Genomic DNA, 24,733 nt, shown 5'->3' on the forward strand with positions numbered 1-24,733 from the left:
CTCCAGAAAGCACAAGAAAAAACATGTTAAAGTGGTTTTTTTTCCCTTTTGTTCTTTATGTCTGATCATTCTTCAAAGACTCATTACCAAAAAAAAAAATATAGAATAAAGTCTGACAGTTTGATTTCTTCTCTATTTCTTCCTCCTCCTCCAGCTTCTGATCATGTGTGTGGTCACAAGCATGGAATATATTGGTGCCCCTGAGGGAATGGCTGGGCCTGAGGCCACAGAGGACACAAGTGACACACAGGAATTAACAGATCATGGATGGGTTGTTGTGCCCATAAATTATAAATCTTTGACCCAGAAAAAGCAGTTTTGCTTTTCTCGCTTTCAAATCTGTGAATGTGGAGTTTCGCAGATATTTAACTCAGCTTGATGATGTTGTCCAGATTCCTGCTGTCAGTTTTGATGGATTTTTTTCACATGCCATGGGTTTGCTTTAATCATAAATATTTTATTACATTTCTGTTGTGTTTTTAGAGCAATGAGCCATCCCACTACACTTCCCCTGGTGTGTTTTCATGCTTTTTTTTTGGTCTCCTTCTACCAAATACAAAACACTGGCAATGCTGCTCATTCTGTCAGGAATATCTTACAAAAGCCTGTGGTGTTCTGGCCATGGTGTGGTTCACTGTGTGTCACTCAGGAGGGGAATTTGTAAGGAATTTAGAAAGGATTTAACAAGAATTTGGTGCAAATAGTGTTTGAAAGTCATGGAGAACTGAGCATCTCACTCCCTTGGAGTGCTGAAAATGTTTCAGAAAATCCATGTGCCAACTCTCTGCTGTTTGCAGAGAAAAGCGTTGAAAAGGAGAGTTTTATCTGGAAATTCCTTGAGGATGGAGGTGTGCAGAATTCCCCCTGGAACTGAAGAGGCTGAAATGAATTTGAGGGGTTGGGAGGGTCTGGACACCGGGTCCTGCCCAGCACTGGGAGTCCTGGCCCAAGACTGGGATCTGCTGTTGAAGTCAGAGCTCACAAACACACAGAGCTGAGGGAACCCACCCCTCCCCTGAGCTAGACCTCTTTCTATATTCTTAGAGAACAATATTTACCAATTATTATTTTTGGCTTAAGAGTGATGGTGACATATTTTTAAGGCGTCAGAGTAGCTGTGTGCTCAAGAGCCACAGGAATACAAAAACAGTGCCTGAGCACAGGGCAGGGGCTGCTTTGGTTTTGCTTTTCCTCAAGGCATGTCTGTATTATCATGTGTATTTATTTGACTGAAATGTGAATTTTTTTAAAAAAAGGCACTTAAGGTAATATTATCCTTCTAATAATATCTACTCTAAATACTGTGTATTTAGTTGTAAGCTGGTGACTCTTAAATTACACTGAATATATAAAAATATATGTATTTATATTGTGTTTTTAATATATATTTTGTGTTATATATATATATATGCATGCACACTGTTTATAAATAGTATTTTGTATGTACATATAATGTTATATGTACATATAATTTCCTGTTCATATACAGTGTTTTATATACACATGCTGTGTTTATATATGTTGTAAACATATTACACACATTTATATTTATATTTATATTTATATTTATATTTATATTTATATTTATATTTATATTTATATTTATATTTATACTTATATTTATATTTATATTTATATTTATATTTATATTATGTGTACATATATTTATATTTATATTTATATTTATATGTGTACATATATTTATATTTATATTTAGAGGTAGAGTTATTTATATCTATATTTATATTTATATACAGTTTAGCAGCTTTATACTCACTACATGCTTTAGACTTACCATAATATTCACATTTCTAATAATGTGTCATACTTAACTTTTTCTGCATTCTTTATCCAAACCTTAAGATGGCCAAAACCTGATTCCCCCAGCTCTAATATGTTTGCATAACTCTCATCCTGCTGGGTTTTTTTTTCCCTGGCTGCATTTCTTCTGCTCCTTATTCTCTTTGCAAGAAGAGGAGTTGGAGTCAAGTGAGGATTTCTTGGTGCTTGCGTGAGGGATTACAAAGCTGCATCACATGTGCTCCTCCTAAGTCTCCTTTATCCGTCTGCCCCTAATCTGATTTTAAGTCTGGACTAGTAGGAGAGGGTGAGGGTGTAGCTTTAGGCCTTGGTTTGGGCAGAGCTCCCACCTTGCTGGGAGACAGTGGCCAATTAAACCTCTGTGTCTTTATTTTAACAATTCCACCTCCTTTGTTCCATCCTTGCTTTTTCGTGGTCTAAATCACCCAAGCTGACTCAAGTTTTAACATCCTTGAGTTTACATCATCTGTGAATGGAGATCACAGAATCCCACAAGGGGTTGGGTTGGGAAGGACCTTGAAGGTGACCCAGTGCCACCCCTACCATGGGCAGGGTCACCTTCCACTGCCCCAGATTGTCCCAAGCCCTGTCCAGCCTGGCCTTGGGCACTTCCAGGATGGGGCAGCCACATCTTCTCCAGGTAACCTGATTTTTTTAGGGGTTTCTGGACTATTTTCCATAGTGCTCAATTCAATTTTTAACTTCCTTCCCCAGCTTACTCCGGGTTTTTATTGCATCACTTAAACCAAAATTGTTTTATTCTATTTTATTATATTTTTCTACTTTTTTGATTCCAGCTCTGTGGAAAATCAGAGGGAGGAGGTTGTTCCTGAAAAACTGGCCTGAAGTTTAGCTCACAGTAGGAACCTGCTGCAAGATTTGGTTCAGCATCACAAGAAACCCCACTGGAGGGATCAGTTGAATCACAGATGCTCTCTGGGTTTGGCCAACTGCAATTTCTCTCTTCTTTTTTATTACCATTAAAATATATGGCTCAATAATTCACGTTAATGTTTAGTTTATGTGGAAAAAGATAAGAGGCATGAATAGGAATAATTTCCAGCCAAGTAAAAATTCTACTAAATAGTTTTGTTCTTTTTTATTAAAAAAGCAGAGTTTAAAATTTCTTTTTAAATACAGTAAAACTTTGATATTTTCCACTGAAGTATATTTGTTTCTTTGGTTTTGTCTGTCAGCAGCTTGTCCTCTATCTTCTAATACTTGCAGAATTTTCAGTTCACATTTACCAAAACCCAGAACTTCTTTCAAGGGGACTATGAATGTTTTAATAGGTAGATTTCATATTTTGAATGGTCTGTGGTGGATGTTGTTGCCATCAGTGGCTCCAAGAAATAAGTTAAATTGTTGTGTGCTGTGAGTTCTGTGCTCATTTGCAAGCAGCTTTTGTTAAAGAAAAAAAAAAAAAACAAAGAAAGAGAAAAAAAAGGTCAAGAAGAAGATGAGTGGCTTCTTATTTCTGGAAGACGAAGAAGATGAGTGGCTTGATAAAATGGTGTTGACAAGTTCAGCTGTTAACCATACTCTCTTTAAATAATATTTTACATTTTTTTTCCTATTTTTTATGTTTTAATATCAGTCTGTAGAAAATCATCATGGTAAAGCTACATATCCTGCAGGTGAGTTCTGGGAAAAAAAAAAAAAAAAAAAAAAAAAAAGAGATAAAATTCCTGTTCCCGTGGGCACTGCCTGTGCTGAGCCAGGGGGTCAGGGCGATGCCAGGGCTGTGGTTCACATCAGGGCGATGGGTTTGGAGCCGGGCGTGTTGCTCAGGTAGGAAGGGGACACCGTGTCCAGCTCCATGAAGGCCGAGTAGAGCGTGGTGAGCTGCAGCTCGGGCGCGCTCCCGTGCGCGCTCCCGTGCGCGCCCCCGTGCGCGCTGGGGCCGCCGCTCTCCAGCTGGCAGTGCGAGGGAAAACACTGCGGGGATGATGAAATGAGGACAAGGGGATCCACGGCCAGGCTGTCGTCCTTCAGCTCCTCCCAAAGATTCCCTACAACAGAAAAAAAAATCCCCGTGTTGGTTCACAGATTTGTAGGAACCCTGAATGCTGAGAATTTTAAATTTTCTGTGCCGAAAGGCACAGAGCTACGAGAGAATAATACTGCATTTGACATGAGAAGGCTTCCAAAACTGAATGATAGAACTGAGATTGTGGGTGTGTGGCTTGAATAGAAGTGTGTGATATCACAGGGTGGAAAACTTAAGGTTTAAGGTTTATAATATATGTAAAAGATCTATATTATATAGCTTATATATATTATATTATATAATATATAATTGATATTTTATATATTATATTATACATAATTATGCAATATATTATACATTATACATTATACATTATACATAATATATAATATAATATATAATATATAATATATAATATATAATATATATAATATAATATAATATAATATAATATATATAATATATAATATATAATATATAATATATAATATATTATATATTATATATTATATATTATATATTATATATTATATATAATATATTATATTATATATTATATACACTATATCATATATTACATACAGAATATAATAACAGAATAATAATATTATATATAATAATACAGAAAACATATATTATTATATATAATATATTATATATATTAATATTACATATATTATGATATAGCTATTATTGTATTATAAAATATATAGGAATATAGCAATACAGCAATATAACAATATATATAAAACATATACATATATATATGAATCATTATATATATATATGCACATACACACATATACATATATAAATATATATATATATAAATATATATATATATATATATATATATATATAAAATTATATATATATAAGGTAAAATGGAGGTTTTAGTGTTGTGGCTGGCTGTTCTGCTTCACCTTCTTCTTCTTCTCCCTAGGTTTGGGTGGTATTGTGTAATTGGACAGAAAAGTCTCTGCATCGTGGATTTTAGGTGGTTGGTTATTGGGTTAAAAGTAAAAATAATTTAGGTGTCATTTCTTAATTGGATAATTTAGCCTTAAAAGGCCTTGTAGAGCAAGATCGTGAGCCATTTTGTAGCTTGTTAGTAGAATGCTGTAGAACTCACTTGTATAGATAAGAAATAATAAACATTTGAGCCTGAATACAAAATACCACCTTCAATCCTGACCTTGGCTGAGGCAGAAAATGGGCTAAAGAATCTACACAGTTTGATTCAGATTTCTTTTTATTTTCTCTCCATATGTTTCTTTATATTTGCTTTTGAATCATTGCGTTGCAGGAGATGCTGGTTATTAAACATTTGTGTGGAGGTGATCCTAATCTCTTGGGACTGAGGAAGGGAGGAGGTTGTTTAGATGGTTATTATTTGTCTGTCTCCATACATTTAAATCTGGGAGAAAACAGCATTAAATTAAGAAAATTATTTCAAAAAATCTGTTAGAAACGTATATTTATGAAGAATATAAGGAGACACCTCAGAAAATATAATTGTTTGGGCTGTAGATGCCATTACTGCCTTGGGAAGAGGGAAAGAGCATCCTTTTTAGCAGAGATGTGGAATCAATATTGATAAAGAAGAATGTTAGCATGTTAATTCAATCAGATTTATTTCTCTTGGTGCCTTTCACTCAACAATTCTCTTGTAAGAATGGCACTAAATAGCTGTGCTTGCGTAGCTTTCAGTTGAAAATAGGTCTGAATTTAAAGAACACATTCTAAAAACTGTATTGCAGTGTTTAGTATCAGCAATTGTAACCAGGGGGGCAGTAGGAATGTTTTTTCTGTTCCTGGATGCAAATCTGTATCTTCCTTGAGAAACTTTTAAAAGGTTTAACACAAAATTGCATTGTGTTTATATAAAATGTAACCCAGGAAGGTGGGGTTTGTAACAGGGGCATGGAGATGCGAGAAAAGGGAGAGAAATGGATCTTGTGGAGGTTGGGATGGGATGGGGTGGGATAATGGGATGGGATGGGATGGGATGGGATGGGATGGGATCCATGGGGTGGGATGGGATGGGATCCATGGGATGGGATCCATGGGATGGGATGGGATGGGATCCACGGGGTGGGATGGGATGGGATCCATGAGGTGGGATGGGATGGGATCCATGAGATGGGATAGGATAATGGGATGGGATTGGATCCATGGGATGGGATGGGAGGTAACAAACCTGACTCTCCAAGATAAAAACACCTCCAACACCCACCTTGGAGATCAAAATCAGTGAGGGACGGATTGAGAGCATCGATGTCATTGCTGAGGTCTCCCTCCTGCAGCAGCGTGTCCTGCACCGTCCTGGCCGGAGAATGCTCGGGCAGCATCTTCATCCCGCAGCTCGGGGGGCTCTGAGCCGGCACTGGGGAATCCTGAGGGATGCTGGGCTGAGTCCGGAGCTGGCTTTGAGCCTCCCCAGCAGGGAACAGGCTCGGAGGCTCGGGCGTGTGCTGCAGCAGCGCCGTGGGGATCTGCGGGAAGCCCTGGGGGGACGCGAAGCAGCCGGGCTGCTGCCCCCCCAGCAGGGCGGGCAGGGGGCTCTTGGCGTGCAGCGCTGCCGAGGCGGGGATGCCGTGGAACCCCTGCGGGATGCCCGAGGAGAGCGAGGGCTCGCACAAGGGATGGGATTGCGCTGCCATCTGCCTGGAGAGGGACGCACCTGCAGCGCCCGGCGGGCTGCACGACACCAGGGACGAGCGCAGCTTCTCGCTCTTGTCGCCTATCAGGGTGTCAAGCTCTTCTGGAAAACAAAGGGAAAGCCCGTGACTGATTAATTTCAGCATTGCTTGCAGCAGGAGCTGTGATGCTGCTCAGAAAACGGCAAGGAAAAGTCCATGGCTGATTTATCCCTGCATAGCTTGCAGCAGGAATTGTGGTGTTATTCAGAAAATGATAAGGCAAAGTCCAAAGCTGACTTATGCCTGCATTGCTTGCAGCAGGAATTGTGAGACTACTCAGAAAATGACAAGGGAAAGCCCAAAGCTGAGTTATCCCCGCATAGCTTGCAGCAGGAATTGTGGTGCTACTCAGGAAATGGCAAGGGATAGTCCGTGGCTGACTTTCCCTGGATAACTTGCAGCAGGAATTATGGAGTTATTAAGGAAATGGCCTACAGAAGTGCTAGTTCTTATATATTAAAACCTCCAAAGCCTGAAATTCTAAGTTGGAAGGGACCTACAAGGATCATCAAGTCCAATTCTGAAGTAAATGGCCCATACAGGGATTGAATTCACAACCTCAGTGATATTAGCACCATGCCATAACCAACTGAGATGTTTGCTTTTAAATTATTGCCAAGTGAGTATGTAATAAATTCCACTTTTAAAGGTTGGATACTTAGCAGTTAATCTCAGATTTTATTTGATATTTTGTATTTAGCATTTCAGCATGCTTTTTGTCACAGAGTGGTTTGGATTGGAAGGGATGTTGAAGATCATCTCATTCCACCCCCCTGCCCACAGGGACACCTCCCACCACACCAGGTTGTTCCAATCCCCATCCAGCCTTGCTTTTTATCTTAAAGTTTAGTGAGGTGTCAAGAGAGAATATTTTCTTGGGGAAGCTTCTTTGTGCTTATCTGTAAACACCTACAAAACTGGGTCTACTTTAATTCTGCTTATTTTTTTTACTTGCTTTGCCAACCAGGAAAAATCCTTAAATACTTTCCTAAATCCTATTTAAATTCTCTTACGGATCTTGGTGAAAAGAAAAATTCTGGGGAGAGTTGTCTGAGAGCTAAAACACCGACAAACGACTGACCTGGCTTTGCCATACTCTTCCTCACAGCAACTGGGTCTTTCCTCTTCCATTTCTGAAGCTCCTCCTGCATCTTGTCAATCTTGGCTGGATTCAGAGCCCACAAACAGCCCTTTCGAGAAGAATTCCCTGACTTGTTCTCAACTTTCTCAAAGCATTTGTTCAAAGATAAGTTGTGGCGCACGGAATTCTTCCAACCATCTGGAGCTGTCTGGAGAAACAAACCCAATGTAAGAACAAGCTAAAAAAAAAAAAAATTAAAAGCTAAAAAGATATAAATAAATTAAAAATGTATGTATATATATATAGCTGTGTTTTGACTGGTGAGGTTACAAGAAATGCTGTTTGAGTTTGTGCCTTCTCTGCAGTGAGAAACTTGTACGTTATAGAGGGGAGCCACAAAAATGTTACAGTCATGTTGTGTGGGAAGAGAGGAATCAGATAAAATAGTAACTGATCTTCTAAGCAAAAAGGTTGTCAGAGGCCTGCTGGATCTTTAAGAGTGAATTTGCACATCACCAGAATTAAGTGTGTAAAAATTCGTGTTCTAGAACTAACAAGAAATCAGAATCTATTTTAGAACACCTAGAAATATTTCCAATTCTTCATTAAAGTACTATGTGCTACCTGGGCTCAAATTCAGTGTCCAGGCAGACTTCAAAGGGATTTCTCATGCTACTGTAGGTGTAACTTTGTGTGCTGGCCAATTACATAACCAAATGGTTTAATCACAAGCCCTCCAGATGAGATACAGGTTTCCACAGCTGATCACCCATCTCTGTGCTTTGCATTTACTTTTAACTCAGCGGTAGAAGCTGGAAGGTTCTTTAAACTGGATCATCAAAATGATTATTTTCTTTTTGCCAAAAAATCCTCATATTTTCTTTTCAATTTCTCATAAGAATTGCAGGAAATGAAACAGCTCTCTGAAAAGGGGGGAGGTTTTCTGTGGCTATTGATTCATATTCATGGATGCAAATACTTGTCATCATAACTGTTTATGTCAAGCAGAGAATTATTGAACAGAGAGCATGAAAAATAAATGTGGGTTTCCACAGTCTTTTTTAAATGTTAAAAATTAGGATTTCCCACTTAGTGTTTTTTTTCCATTTTACATTTTTTATTAATAGGATCCTTCTGTCATAAAAAGCCAGATTTTTGATAGCTTGATAATTTCTTTAATCATTGTCTAGTCCATCAGACTTCCTCTATGACCATCTTTTATAAATGGATCTGAGCCCATTTTGGCTTTCACCAGGCAGACTGTGAATTTTGAACATATTTTGATGAAATTATTTTATCAGGATTTAATTTTTGTTCATAAGGAACATAAAACCCGTTGTTTTTGTGGCTTGTAAAGAACTATTGCGTGGATTAAGGCATTAAAAGTCTTATTGATGAGATGAGGGTTCAAATTTAATACTCACTTCATAAAAAATAAATAGGTGTGGAATTAAATACATACTATTTACTAAAAGAGAAACTATTTTCCCTTCAGAGCAGCAGAGCCTCTTCCATTTTGGCCCACCTGATGTCAGCATTTCACTATCCTGGCTCATGGATGAGACAACACAAATTGGAAAAGAAGAGAAAAGAGAAGAGAAGAGAAGAGAAGAGAAGAGAAGAGAAGAGAAGAGAAGAGAAGAGAAGAGAAGAGAAGAGAAGAGAAGAGAAGAGAAGAGAAGAGAAGAGAAGAGAAAAGAAAGAAAACCCCAAATCTTTAAAGCCTTTTCTGCCACAGGATCACACTAAACACAACAAATCAGTTTTTTTCTCCCTTGCAGATAATATTCAAGTAACTTTCTGGTAGCTCCAAAAGTGAATAAAGCTGTTCCTCCGAGGTAAATTGTGTATTTAGCTACTGAACAAGCTGACCTGGAAGAATATTCCTGTTTCTTGCCCTGCACGGAGGCTCCCCACACCCCTGTGTACCTAGACAGGATAATTGGTGTTTCTGCTCCGATGGGAGTGGCATGGGCTCCTCAGAGGCTTGCAGAACGCGTGGGGGTGTAAATTAGGAGATGGTTTTAGAAACTGTACAAGCAAAAAGTACATGGATTGATTTTGGAGGCTGCTGCCAGGAGCTGAGCAGGTTCTTGCATTAAATTTGGGATTGCTGAGCTGTGAGAATTTATTTACCAGGTAGGGCTTAACACCCTGAGTGTGTCAAGAGAAAGAGCACCAGTTTTTAAATCAGGTGTGATTGTTAAATGAGCAAACTTTGGCTGCTGGGGTTGCTCTTGAGTGGCTGGAATCTCCTTGCTGCGGCTGATTTTGGTAATCCCTGCGTTCAGCACGGTGGGGATGCAAGTGCAGAGTCACAAAATCAGCAGGGGAATCCCAGGATCACAAAATCAGCTGGGGAATCCCAGGACCCCTGAGGTGGGAAAAGTCCTCTGAGGTCACTGAGTCCAGCCACTGACACTGCCAAGGCCACCACCAATCCATGTCCCCAGGTGCCACATCCACAGCACCTGAGCCCTTCCATCACACACAGACCTTTCTGCCCTCCCAACCCACTGCCAACAACTCCAATTAAAAAGATTAAAGCTCTCTGTTAGACTCACTAATCACTACAAAAAAAAGAGAAAATTATTGTCCAGCCCCACTGATCCTGACCAGCTCTTGAAGTTTAAAGAGTTCAGTGATCTTGCAAAACCCTTTCTCTTTAAATCTAGGTCTCAAGAGAAGGGAGAGGTACATCAAAGACTAATTCAACTTTAGCTGTGTAGATTTTTTTTTTTTTAGGACGTAGGAGTTGGATTGCTCTGTTTCAACTAGAAATGAGATTGTTGCATCATAGAAACTAAATTTGCTGTGGCAGCGAATCCCAGTTAATTTGACTCTGCTTGTATCATCCCATGTCTCCCAGCCAGGCTCTGTGTGCACTTGCTCTCTCTTTTTCTCCAACCTAAATTCTTCCCCTCTCCCTGTTGTATTCTGCTTTTTCTTGAGCACTGGTAGCAGCAGCAAAATGTTCTTTGCTGATTTTTATGTGGTTTTATTTTGCTGAAGACTCTCCAAAAGCAGGCAGGGTGGAGGATATTAAATTTTGCCATATATTGGTAATTCCCTGCTCTAAAGACCAGAGGCAGACAGGGATTGATGACTGTAAATGTAATATCTGAGTGCTCATTCTCTCCTGGTTATTTTAAGGATGTTACAGTCAAATACATTTGGCTGCATCTGTGAGTAAAATGCAGAAATAAAGCTGCTACAAAATAGGGAATGTTTGGGTAGTACCCCCTGCTCTATTCTTTTCCTACAGCAGAGGCCTCATTCTCATCAGTTTTAAAATGAATTTTAAAAAAAGGCACGAGGTTCTGAAAAACCAGGAAGGACCAGGATGGTGACACCTGGAGGAGCCACAATCCTGAGTCTGAGGGATTCTGCCCATTCTGGCAGCAGCAGCATTTGGTTTAAAGCTGCTGATTCATTTTATAATCAATTGTGTCATAACACAACAGAGAATTAATTTCAGTTTGATCTGATGAAAAAGTATGCACATGTAAAAATTATCAATAACATTCCCACCTCTCTGCTTGAAACTCTGGCTATTTTCCCGTGGATTCCCCTGGGATTTCTAATGGTAGATTTCTTTATTTTTTTTCTCCCTTCTCTTGCTTGTAACAAATGATGGAGTAGTTAGTGATTCCTCTGGGAGGAAATCTGGGAGTGTGATGGATCCTGACAGTTCTTCCTCTGTGATAATGTGCATTTTTCTCTGGTTACTGACATATTCAATCTTCTTTTTTTTGTGTGTGTGCGCTCTATTTATCCTCAGTGTCCAAAACCACTGCAAAATTGTATTGGAACATTTATTTTTTATTATTCTCAGTGTTCCTTTATTACAAATGTTTGAACTGCCTTGCTGTGGCTGTTTTAAATTTGCCTTGATGGCTGCAGGGCTATTTGCAGTAGGAAACAGGACAGACTCACTGGCTTTATTTTCATTTTTGGCCTTGCTCACAGCTGAGCTCACCCACTGTGGACCTCAGTGAGTTGCTTTTGAAGAATCAGCAGAAAAGAAAAAAAGAGCCCTGAGTGGAGCAGCACTTGAAGATTCCATTACAGCTCTTTCAAAAACCTGAACTAATCCTGCTGCTCCTGGATGCCTGTGCTGACTGAGCATTTCCCAGCGCCATTCCAGGTGTGAGGAGCCATTCCCAACCAGCAGGGATCCCAATTTCAGTGGTGATGCTGCAAACCACCCACCCCTTCCCTCCCCAGCTCACCGTGTCATTATGAGCTTAGTGCCATCATCACAGCTGACACTTTTCTTTGTGCAGGGCATGCAGGGGATGCTGTTGCCCAAGATGAATATCCCAGCTCCAGGATGGAGTGAGATAACCTGGAATTCTCTGCTTCCACACCAGTCTGGAGCTGCTGCTGGTGGCACAGGAAGCTACAAGACCAGTTCTGCCTGTGTTTGAGATCTTGGAGGAAGCAGGGAATGTGTTTTTTGAATTATTTACCCTTTTTGTGGTGAGGAATGGTCACTGTTATACACCCAAGCTCACAGCTGGAACAGCTCTTAATATCTTTGACCACATTTCACATTTCTATCTAGGTGCAAAAGGCTGGGGAGCTTGTGATCATGGGAGTATGTAGTGTGTAATTGATTTGGTATTAATCTCCCAAGAAATAATCCCTTTTCATAGCTGGAATCCCATCCCTCACTCTCTCTCCCCTCCCCATCCCTGTGGAACTCACCTTAAAGTAAGGGAAGTGTTCTGTCATGAAATTGTAAATCTCACTGACTGGCAAACTCCCTGTCTTGCTGTTTTTGAGAGCCATGAAGATCAGGATGCTTTAGGGAGAGAAAAAAAAAAAAAAAGCATTTTAGCCTCTTCTCCTCACAACCAAAATTAGATCATTTTTTTGCACTGTGTGTAATTATTCTGACTTTCACTGTCGTAGCACAAATGCAAAGATGATTTTATGTTTCCACTCAGTCAATTACAACACTCTCCTGAACTCCTACAGGTAATTCTCCAGGCTCATCTAGAAGGTCCAACTCGGGTTTAAAATAAAAGAACATAGAAAGTAGAATCAAGACTTTCCAATCCTGCTGGTGTGGAGTTATTGAAGGTTTTGTTTGGCTGCTGGAGGCCACAAAGAGAATCAAACTGACAGTGACAGAGGGATAATTAAAATTTAATTGCCTGATCAACTTTGGGGGCTAAACCCGTGTGGTGACTGCTATAGCTGATACATTTTCAAGGCATTTCCTTGCTCAAGTAATTGGGGAAAAAAATCAGTTTTAATACAGAACTGACAACTAAGTAGCACCAGTCTTGTGCTGATGAAATTCACAACACTTAATTTTTTTCCTTGGAGAAATGTGTCAATTTTTTTTTCCTTTGAGGAGTGATCAAGACTGTTCCCCTGCTTTACAACACTTAATTTCTGTGTGCCTTGGCTGGCCCCAGAGCCTGGAACGTTTTGTGATCCACAGGGACAGGACAGAACACCCCGGGAAGAAGACAAATGGAGCGAACGTGTCGCTGCAAACGATGCTGGAAACAGGCCAGGGGTGAGCAGGGTATTTCCTGTAAGGTGAGGGCTTGGAAAAAGATTGGATTACCTGTAGGAGTAGATGGGTTTGGGGAACAGAGGCTGCTGAGATTCTTGGCTGCTTTGAGGAGCAATCCTTTGGTAGGGGTAGTGCGAGGAAGCGATGTAAGTCACGGGGTAGCTGCCTCCTGAGGGGTACTGGGGGAACAGAAAAATGTTATTTATTTTAGCAACAACCTCCCCAAAATATTCCCTAATAACAGCATTATTTCTGAGGATATTGTATGGGAAAAAAGTATTTCCTTCTTTATTGCCTGCTATGAGGAGCTGTGTCCTATTAATCATCCCCAGATAATTCTTAACTTTATAGACCTAAAGCTTATCTCCCTCCAGCCATCTCTTTTGAAGTATTTCAGCCTGCTCAGCCTCCCCTGAACATGCACACAAATAATGGGTGATGTCATTTTATTGACATTAAAACCTCAGACCACCGGAATAAAAAACTTCAGTGTTCACCTTATAAAAACCAGCTGAGGAAGTAAAGCTGCTAAAAATGTAGGAAGAAACAAGGAAGTTTTGACTGAGCCTTATTTGGGTTTTTGTGCTATTTTTGTTGTTGCTTTTTTCTTTAGGTGGAGGAGGTACAGAAAGGCAAAAATTGAAAGCATATCATATTTGCTGCTAAGGGAATAGTATCCCAAAATCCCCGCTAAAATCACTGTTACTGTGCAAGGCAGGGAAAAACCAACAAACAACAGCAAGAACTTCAAGGGATGCACCAGAACATATTTAAGATGAATATATTATTATGGAATAAGTCAGTGATGTCATCCCAGGGGTCAGGAGAGCAGCACATGAGACATTTTTGGGGTGGTTTCACATAAATCAGGAAACATTTATGCCCCTCTTGCCCTTGCCCTGGGAGCAGCCACAGGAGCTCCCTGAGGAATGCTGACCAAACTCTCCAGGAGATCCCTAAGCCTGCCCCAAGACACACCGAAGTGTTGGGATCACCAGGATAAAAAATCCAGGTGAAAGATGAGATGATCCCCACAGGCAGCCTGGAGTGCACCAGACCTTCCATAGATTTGTCCATTTTTTTTAATACAGCACTTGGTCTTTTTCTTTTCTGAATATTCCACGTTTTTCTTCTGCAAATTACAGTTTAAACCTGCTGCAAAGAGACTTTCAGGAGCAAAGGGACATGATGCAGTTTAGGTAAGATAACATCAGCTGGCTCTCTGGGAGAGCAATTTCTGCCTCTTCCAGATGGATCTTGGCAGATTCCAGGGGTGAGGACATGGCCAGAATTAGAATTTCTGTCACATGCTATTAAAAAAAATCAACCTGGATGACTTCCCTGGCACTCAAAGGTTGCTGAGCCCTGTCCTGGTGTTTCACTGCTCAGCTCCAGCAATCCTGTGCCATGAGGTTTGTGTGGTTCCTCTGGAAAAATCATCATGTAGCTCTCAAGACTCATGGGGAAAAATCCCTTGGACATCTCCTTAGTTTCTAATTCCTTTATTTTTTTTGGATCAATAGTTTTGATTGTTCTTTGTCCCCTTAAACAGTAAAATATTCCCAGTTTATTTATTTATTCTGTACTCTGAATAATTGATGTCATTTTCTTGGTAATTTTATGCTGGCTGCTGGAGTTTTTCTTGCCGGTTTGCTTTTATCTTCCTCACATTGAACTGCCTGAAATGGAATGTGGAAAACCAGACTGAATAGACTCAGTTGTTTGCATGGTGAAAGGAATGAAATGTACATAATTAATCATGTCCTGCCTTGTTAAACTAAATATTGGGCACAATTAGAGTCCTACAGAGCAGCTGTGAACTAATTTTTGTGCGCACTGTGGTGCTCCCTGCCTTGTGCACTGGCTGCAGATTTCCCCCCAAGAGTAGAAAACCAAGAAATTCCTACAATAATTCTGATTTTTATTGGTTTTGGTGGCTCTTTGAAAGATAGGGCTGGTTTTGATGTCATCATGAAAGGCCAGACCTGGGTGTTTTAAGGATTATTTCTGTTTTATTGGTTTCATGAATCCCTTTGGAGGGAAGGGAGGCTGGGGAATGGGCTGGAATGACAGGCTGGAGCTGGTTTTACAGTCTGCCATGGCATGAAAGGTGTTTTATGGTGGGTGGGTGGGTGAGTGACTCCAGCCAGTGTCTGCTCCTCATTTGGGTCAATAATAACTCATTTTTCTTCTGAGTCACCACTCCTGTTGTGTCCAGCCAAGGGGAAGGTGAGGCTGTTTTATCATCTGCACAGAATTAATGAAGGGGCTGAATCCTCTCATCCCTCTAATGAAAACTGAGCTGGAACATCCCTCACTCCAGGGCCCGTTCTGCAGAGTGGAACTTCCTTGGAGTGATTGAACTCGCACTGCCCCATTCCAGCTGGAGATGGAAGGAGTTAATCATGGGGCTGCTCCATGCAGCAGGAGAGCTCATTCCACTTTTCTCAGCTCTTTTTATTTTCCAGTTTTTGTGGCACAGGGATAGCAATTCTACCTCTTGCACCTATTAGACCTTTTTTAAATTTTTTTTTTTTAATTTTTAAAATTTTATTCTTTAAATTTTATTTTCATTTTATTCCTGAGCAGTAGAACACCTTGCCAGTCTTTTTCTATACTAACATTAAGCACAGGTATTGAAAAGTCTGACAGAAACCTGCTGCACTTCAGAGATTTGTCCCAGTGCCAGCCTGCAGGTGGATGGAGGATTTTCCTCTTGGTGCCTGTTGGATCTTGCCTGGCAGCTCCCAGGAGCTTTAAATCTGGAGGTTTTTGGAATGTGATCGGCACAGAAACAGCACTGCTGTCAAATCAGCAGGGACGGGGGAAAGGTGCCTGCTGCAGAATGGATAAAGAAATTAGGAATATTCCATGAATTCACCTCATAAGTGGGGTTTCTGCACACAGAAATGGCATTTTTATAGTGAATGAGATATATGGAGTTGTGACATATCCACAATAGTTTATATTTGCAGCAGAGCTTTTATTTGTGGCACCATTTTGGGACCATTTTCTTCTAAAATAACAATAATGGACTTGTAAGTTAGGATGGTAGTGCAATATCATCATTGCTTTTAGCCTATTTAGGTCATATTTTTATATTTTATATTTATGTTTAGTCTTAATGTTAGTTTATTTTATTTTCATTTATTTTATTTTATTTTTATTTATTTTATTTTATTTTGATTTTTACTATTGTCAATTATGCTTCAGCTGAATAATCCTTCTCTTGGGATGATGTAAGAAGCAAAAAGTTTCAAAAGAGATTTGTGTGCCATCAAGCACAAGGAAAGTGAACATCATTTTTCTGTTCCAATTCCACTTTAAAACATTTTTCTATACTTGGTCTGAATTTTAACAATCTGTTTAGGGTGGTTTTTTTCCTGAAGTTAAAGGAAGTTAAGTTAAAGGAAGTTGGTGTGTCACCCTAGGACACACAGTTAATAAGATCCTGAAATATCAAGATTTATGTTAATAATTTATCTGGCTCCAAAGTAAATTTTCTTGTGTGTAATGGTGAAAATATAAATACCCAGCACTAAGATTCCACTTCCACAATTTTTGGTTTGGTAGATTTTTCTTCTTTTTCTTAGCGAGCGTCTTACATTGCATTTAGCAGTGGTTCTTTTTAGATCTTATAAACTGAACGTAGGCATATAAACATGGCCCTGCAAACCCACAAATGTAAAGATATTTTAAAATGCCTCTGAAAAATCGTGATGACCACAATTTTTGTACCGTTTGAGCGCTAAAAATCGGGGGTTTTGGTGCCCCAGCTGTACTGACCTGGTGGAAAGGGTGTGAGGAGCAATACATCTGCTGCACCTGGGGCTGGTAGCAATACAGGCCAGGCTGCCCTTCCAGGGGGGGTGTCCTGAGCTTCATGTCTGAATCCCCCTGCAAAACAATCAAAAGAGGAGTGATTAGAGAAGACAGGTAAATTTAAAACAGGATAATTAATCACTGCCGGGATTTGCCTCCGTTACGTTGGGTTTTGGGGTTTAATTGTGTTTTGGTAAGGGTTAGCAGAAGTTGGTTTGCGTTTTAATGGTGCAGATCTGGGGTTGGCCATCCCTGGGAGTGGCCAGGGTGGGTTGGGACAGTGGGAGTTTTCCCTGCCATGGCAGGAGGTGGCACTGGGTCACCTCTGAGGTCCCCTCCAACCCAAACCACTCCATGATTCCATGTAGAAACAAACCAATTCCTGCATTTCCATAATTACAGCTTGAAAAAAGGAAATCCCAGCCCACATTCCATGCAGAGAGCAGTTCAGAAAACATCAAGCTCTGTTTATATTCTTTTTTTTTTTTTCTCTCTCTGCACAAACAAACCACACACCCCAGCTTTCATTCCTGAGTGTGCACAAGCGTCTCCCTCGTTTTTCATTCTCCCTGATTTTATCTTGCAGGCTGGCAGGGCCTCCAGCTGCCTCTGGAATTTTGGCAGGTCTGTAATGTACAGGAAAGAGGTGGCAGAGAAAATTCACACTGGGCTGGCTGCTGGGTTCAACCAAGATGCAGGAAATATGTAAAAAAGGAGAAATTCAGTGAGAAACTTTTTCCAAGAATCCAATAGCACTTATCCTTCTGCTTTAAAACATGGCCAGCTTTTATGGCATTTTAGTCTGTCTAAAAATATTAATAAATAAACATTTATACACATTTTTCTTATATGTATTTTATATATAATGCATGTAGTATGTCTAATAAATATTAAAATATTCAGTATTTTTATGTTATATTATTAGAAGCACAAATTAGACTTGGTTTGACATCCACTACAAATAAACCTCAGTGTTATCTTGGTGACCACCAGATGAAGGTTTTCAGAAATTCCAGCTTTCCAGCAGCATGGAAGTGATTTAAAGGTGGGAAGTTGGGTGCTGGCAGGACTCAACAGGGAGTAGCTACACCTGCTTGTAAAGGGCTCCTGCACTCCTGCCTTTGCATCCTGCAGCCCAGGGGTTTGGGAAGGAAATGGGAATTATTTTTTTTTTTTTCCATCAGCTGCTCATAGGTTTTGCAGCCCTGAACTCCTCTGACCTAGATGAGTGTTTATCCAGGAAATAAGAGATTTAGATCAATTTCCTCCTTAACCTGGATGGCTTCAATCCCCAGGTATGTTCCCTGACAACATCTCTCCATTCTCCTGGTCTTAATCCAATTAAGCCTTTTTATTTTCTTTTTGTAGCCCAGAATTCCTCCTCTCCCAGCCATTCAGAACCAGCTCAGGGCTCTCCTCTGGCAGGTGCAGTTGTTCTTTTTGGCTGCAGGAGATGATCAAGATGCACTTTACACCTTGGATTACAGCAGAGATATTGTGGAGGCACGGGAGGGGAATTTAATTTGCTTTCCAGGGATCTCTGCTGCCCTAAAATAGGCAGTTGCCTCTATCAGGTATTGAAATAGCCCAGGTAACTTTGCACTGCACATATAAATAGAGCTGACATTTATTTTTTGATGTCTTGGAGTTTCTCTTTCTATTTGCACTGAGAAAAGTGCAGGTGAGCTGAGGTGTTGGACCAAATCTGCTCCACATCCTCATGCTTGAAAATATTGTTTTGTGAACTTTTGTCTCTAGAAAACCCCAGCTGATGACAAATTTGGACATTTAGGATTCATGTACCCTGTCTGATGGAAAATCATTTGTCCTTGTGCCTCTTTCTGAGTGAGGACTGTTTGAGGAAAAGACCAGAAAAGAGAAAATTTGGAGAAATAAACACGGATATGTCTAAATCTGCTTTCCCTGAGCTCTAACCTGTGTCCTGACAGAGTGATAAACATTTAGGATTTGTGTACCCTGTCTGATGGAAAATAATTTGTCCTCGTGCTTCTTTCTGAAGATTGAGGAAAAGACCAGAAAACAGAAAATTTGGCCAAATAAACACAGATATATCTAAATCTGCTTTCCCTGACCTCTAGCTTGACAGAGCGATAAACACCAATATAGTCACTACTACAACAAGGAAATCCTCCCAATAAGAAAATCCTTCCAAAAGCACATTTTTAGCATTGAAAACGGCGCAAACAACACCAAAACCCCACTGACCATGACCTGAGAGCCGTGCTCCTGCCCCGTGGTGCCGTACTGGAGGCTGCTACACCACGGCTGCTCCGTGGAGATGTTTGGGATGTGGGTGGGAAACGCCTCCGGCTCCTCAGCGGATCCCGGCAGACCCTCGAAGCCATCGATGCTCCTGTGGCTTTTGAAGGGAGAAGCTTCTGGTGGCAGGGCCTGGTGAGCTTCCTGGAACACATCCTCGCTGATCTGCCTCTTGTAAGGGTGGAAGGGGTTCCTGCTGCTCTTGAGGAAGCGCTCGTAGCTGCCGGCGGTGTTCTCCTCGTAGCTGCAGCGCCGGAATCTCTCGGTGCCGAAGGATGCCCTGAATTTGTTCTCGCCACAAGGGATTCCTTGGCTGGCAGGGAACCCCCCCTGGATGGGGTCCTGGCACGGGGAGGCAGGGCTGGGGCTGGGAGAGGATTCTGAGCTCGTCCTTTCTGTCCTGGTGTCTGGCTCATAGGGCTGGCAGCTGTAGCTGGGGTTGTCCTGTGATGGGATATTGATATTCATTTATTTAAGGTCAGGACTGAAGTTTCCAGTTTTTTAATATTTTTATTAATAAAATAAAAATATTTTATTATTTTAATTGTCTAAGTTATTTATTTATAGAAATTTTTAAATATAAATTTTATGTTTTTGTATTTTTAAAATTACGTTAAAAGCTGCAATGGAATATTGACATTTATTTATTTAAGTGTGAGCAAAGATTTAATTATTTTAATTGTCTAAGTTATTTATTTATGGAAATTTTAAAATAGAAAAATTTATATCTTAATCACATTAAAATATAAATGTAATATGCGATGGAATATTGACTTTTATTTATTTAAGGTCAGGATTGAAGTTTGAGCAAATATTTTATTTTCATTGTCTAAGTTATTTATTTATAGAAATGTTAAAATAAAAAGTTTATATTTTAATTACATTAAAAGCTGCGATGGAATATTGACCTTTATTTAAGGTTATTATTTAAGTTTGAGCAAATATTTTATTATTGTCATTGTCTAAGTTATTTTATTACTGTCTAAGTTATTTTAATCTTGTAAGTTATTTTATTATTTTCATTGTCTAAGTTATTTATTTATAGAAATTTTAAAATATAACGTTTATATTTTAATTATATTAAAATTTTTTACATTAACATTTAATTACATTAAAATATAAATGTAATATGCGATGGAATATTGACATTTAATTATTTAAGGTCAGGATTGAAGTTTGAGCAAATATTTAATTATTTTCATTATCTAAGTTATTTATTTATAGAAATTTATTTATAGAAATTTATTTATAGAAATTATCTAAGTTATATATGTATAGAAAATTTTAAATATAACACTTATATCTTAATTACATTAAAATATAAATGTAATATGCTGTGGAATATTGACATTGATTTATTTAATGTCAGGATTTAAGTTTGAGCAAATATTTTATTCTTTTCATTGTCTAAGTTAGTTATTTATATAATTTTTTAGTTATTTAGTTATTTATAGAATTTTTTAAATTAACATTTATTTATTTAAGGTTAGTATTGAAATTTGAGCAGTTATGTTATTATTTTCATTGTCTAAGTTATTTATTTATAGCAAATTTCAAGTATAAAATTTCTATTTTAATTACATTAAAAATGCATTTTTAATTGTAAGTATGAAATGACCAGTTCTAACCACCTTCATGCAGAGAAGCCCTAAAAAGATCTCGAGGATTTTCTGGTAGCTTGGTATCCAAAACTCTTCAGCAATTAATTGATAAAAGCAAGGCCAGGTCGGATTGGGCTTTGAGCAGCCTGGTAGAGTCAGTGGCACAGAACTCGATGATCTTTAAGTCCCTTCCAACCAAACCCCTCAGAAAACGGAACTGTCCTTGAAAAACAAGGACACCTTGACTCTGCTCTGCCCATTTCAGGGAAAAGCTGAGGAAGATCAGGTGATGAAAGATTAAATGACAGGAATGTGATAAGTGCAAGCCCTGTCGCCTGCAAGTTTAGTCAAATCAGCTTGATCTCATCCCTGCTGGGCTTCCAGGCTCCAGAAATGTTGGTGCTTACATCACTTCCCTTCATTAAGGTGGCCACACTCATCTGGAGACACAGGACAGGCTCTGGGCAGACACCCCAACCCTCCCGTGTCATCTCCTCCCTCCCTTGTGCTCTCCAGCAAAGAGAAACCAGCAGCCACCGAAGTGCTCTTTAATCTGGAGCAGGGCTGCAGTCTGGCTCTGGCACTGAAAATATGCATATAATGAAAAGATGCATGTTTCCCTGACACCAGGGATGAGTAATCACCGGGAAGCCTTTGAGAGGACACACATGGGGCTGGAGCAGGGTGCTGTGCTCAGGGAGGGGGGAAATGGAATGTCCTGTGCTCCTCAAAAACCAGAGTATTGAGTGCTCCCTTCCCTCCTTCCCTCTCCAAATCCGAGAAATCCCACAAGGAAAATCAGGATAAACCCAGTTCTTTCTGCAGTGGGACACAGCACAGCTTTCCCACTCATTTTAAGAAATGGAACAGAACATTCAGCTGGAGTTTAAGATTAGTTTATGATTAAAATATGCATATAATGAAAAGATGCATGTTTCCCTGACACCAGGGATGAGTAATCACTGGGAAGCCTTTGAGAGGACACACATGGGGCTGGAGCAGGGTGCTGTGCTCAGGGAGGGGGGAAATGGAATGTCCTGTGCTCCTCAAAAAGGCACACACCAGATTATTGAGTGCTCTCCAAATCCAAGAAATCCCACAAGGAAAATCAGGATAAACCCAGTTCTTTCTGCAGTGGGACACAGCACAACTTTCCCAGTCATTTTAAGGAATGGAGCAGAGCATTCAGCTGGGGTTTAAGATTGGCTGAGCAGGATAACTCCGGTTTCTACCCTTCAGGAATAAAACTTCCAGTATTTGCTCCGTCACCAGTAGGTTTGGTGAGATTCAGCAAGAGCTGAATGTTTATTTTGATCTTTAAAGAAAGAGAACAGGCCTGGGCCAGTTTTACTCACACTCTGCTGAACTGGGGATATTGAATCCCCCTGTGCCTTCATCAGGTCCTGCTGGTCCCTTTCCAGAGTGTCCGAAGCAGAAAATTTAATATTGGACTGGTCCTGGAGTAGCGAAACCATCACCAAACCCACGGCAGACAGAAATCCTGTCAGGGCAAAAATCAAATTACAATAAGCACTTTTTAAAACTTGAACTGTGAAACAAAGGCCCTTGTTGGGTGCAGGTGATGGAACAGGCTGGGATGTGCAGCTGGAGCCATCCTGAGGAGTTCCTGACACAGTGGAATTATTTTTTAGTTCTTAAAGAAATGTTCTGTAGACGCAGTTCCAATGATGATGTGGTATGGGGTTTCTATGGATTCACCACATAATTTTTATAAAAATAAGCACTTTCTTTTCTACAGGATCATAAATTAATGAAAATGTATTGTTTTGGGGTTAAGCAAATTTAGCAATGTCACTTTATTGAGAGATTGGGATATAAATGCACCCCAGCTGTTTTCAGAGGGACTATATTAAAAAAAAAGAATATTTTTCTATCATTACTCAGACTGATGGTTACAACACATTTATATTTTCACTTTTGTTTTCTATTAGTCCCAATCCCTTCAGCCTTTCTCTTCTGTTTTGCATGACTTAAATGTATCTGAGATATGTAAATGACTTCATCATTCCATCCCTGTTTTTGTTAGCTGGATCCCCTCTCAAGTTCCCAATCTTTGATCTTTGGATATAGGAGCCATATCTGATGGTGTTCTTTGGATTAAAAGGAATAAATTTAATCTTCTGGTCTTTTGTTTTCCTTGTTGACTGTAACCTTAGAGTAAAACAAAAGTAGAACATGCATCCTTTTATGTCATGCACCAAGTTTGTAGCTACATGAAGGTGTTCATGCTCATAATTTCAATTTCAGGTGGACAAGTCAGGTGGGAAAAAGCCACTTTTAATTGAAGAGTTAATCTGCCAGCTCTTTGCCACGTGTTGAAATAGCTCTTAGGTAAATATCTAAGGGGTTTGTTAGGTTTGCTTAACAAAGATATATCAACTAAAAACGTGGAAACCTTTTTTTGCCTTTCTAGTTCAAAGAGAAATCTGTATTTATGATGAGTTAAACTGCACTGCCTGGGGGGATGGAGCACAATGGGGCTTGGAAATCAAGCAGGAGACCTGTAGTAGTACATCAGGGGAAAAAAATGATGTGAGAGAGAGTTCAGAAATGTCTCAGCCTCTTCTCCCAGTGGCTTAACTGGAGGCTGATGAGGAGAGAGATTCCTCATCTTGAAAGAGGCAGGTGGGAAAAATGTCAGCTAGAAAAGATATGAGAGTGTCTATTTGTAATTTGTGAGTGTCTATTTGTAATTTGTGAGTGTCTATTTGTAATTTGTGAGTGCTCCACACTGGCTGCCCTCCCAGTGCAGCTTCCCCACTTATCTTCAGGTTATACAAAGCTGTCTCTGACCTCTCTTTTATACCGCAATTTTTTTCAGCCCAGCTGCCTCATTTGTGGTCTGGAGCATTAGAGTTTTAATAAAAAGCTTTTGCACAGGTACAGTTCTTGCCTGGTGGCTTCTGCATTGTGAGAGATTTTTCCCAAATTGTTTCTGAAAGCAAAGTGAATTTGTCAGGGTTGTTTGGACAATCAAAACAAAAGGTCCAGGAAAACCAAATAATTCTGAGACCTTTGCCAGGTTCTGTTGATAAATTGCGTTTTGGTAGGAAAGGAGAAGTCTTAGCCACATTTCAGACTATAAAAATTTCCCCCTGTGCAGGAAAATTATTTTCTTTTTATTAAATGAGAAGCAGCCATAGGGAAGGTAGTTTTCTTTTTTTACTGTTAAATGAGAAGCATTTATACTTAAACAGTGTTGGGCTGATAATCTGTGTTCAGTGGTGGTTATGGAGTGCCTTTGTCAAGAATCCATCCTGGAGGATCTCCCAAATGGGGATAAATCCCAAGGCTGCAATCCCAGTGCTGCTCGCAGTTTTCACACTGGCACCAGCAGCTCAGTAAGAGCAGCAGCTCCAGGTTCTGCTCATCCTGGCACGTTGTGGAAATGTCTTGCTGTGAGAGGAAAAACCTCTGGCCATGCACTTCTGATTTTCACTCTAATTTTGGAGTCCAAACTTCTCGTTTCAAAAGCCATTTGCAACTTCAGCCTCGCTGGTATGTCTCACAGCAGGTTGCAAATGCAGATCAGTTTAAACTGCCAAATCAACACACTGAAAAAATCTTTTTGCTGTCAATGTTCATTAAATCTTTTCTTAATGTCCCTTAGAGACACTCTATTTTGTTCAAAGAACATATAACAAAAAAACAACCAACAATCCAAAACCCGTAAAAAAAACCAAACCAACAACAAAAAGCCCCAAACCAAACCAAAAACCAACTCAAAACCACTTTGCATTGTTAACATAGATTTTAGCAAAGAGAAATCACAACACTCACTGACAAACCTTAAGGAGCAGAAATTACAGCCAGGGGAGGTTGCCAATAATCAGGATTACAATAAATCATTTGCAACAAACTGTTCCTGGGAGACAGAGCTTG

At 39.7% G+C, this 24,733-nt stretch overlaps 1 protein-coding gene across 1 annotated transcript; it reads right to left on the bottom strand.

The window, feature by feature from the left end:
* Positions 1–2,990: 2,990 nt before the first annotated feature.
* Positions 2,991–22,305, bottom strand: FOXN1 (forkhead box N1). Its single transcript, XM_071447964.1, has 8 exons — positions 22,186–22,305; positions 19,176–19,673; positions 16,914–17,024; positions 13,179–13,306; positions 12,305–12,401; positions 7,595–7,802; positions 6,048–6,575; positions 2,991–3,833 (listed from the first exon to the last, which is right to left on the bottom strand). The coding sequence occupies exons 1-8, from the start codon at positions 22,303–22,305 to the stop codon at positions 3,571–3,573; spliced, it is 1,953 nt and encodes a 650-aa protein (XP_071304065.1). The 3' UTR covers positions 2,991–3,570.
* Positions 22,306–24,733: the final 2,428 nt, after the last annotated feature.

The sequence above is a fragment of the Agelaius tricolor genome, unplaced genomic scaffold (genome assembly GCF_023055355.1).
Source record: "Agelaius tricolor isolate 1412-34295 unplaced genomic scaffold, bAgeTri1.0.p SCAF_25, whole genome shotgun sequence".
Classification (NCBI taxonomy): Eukaryota; Metazoa; Chordata; class Aves; order Passeriformes; family Icteridae; genus Agelaius; species Agelaius tricolor.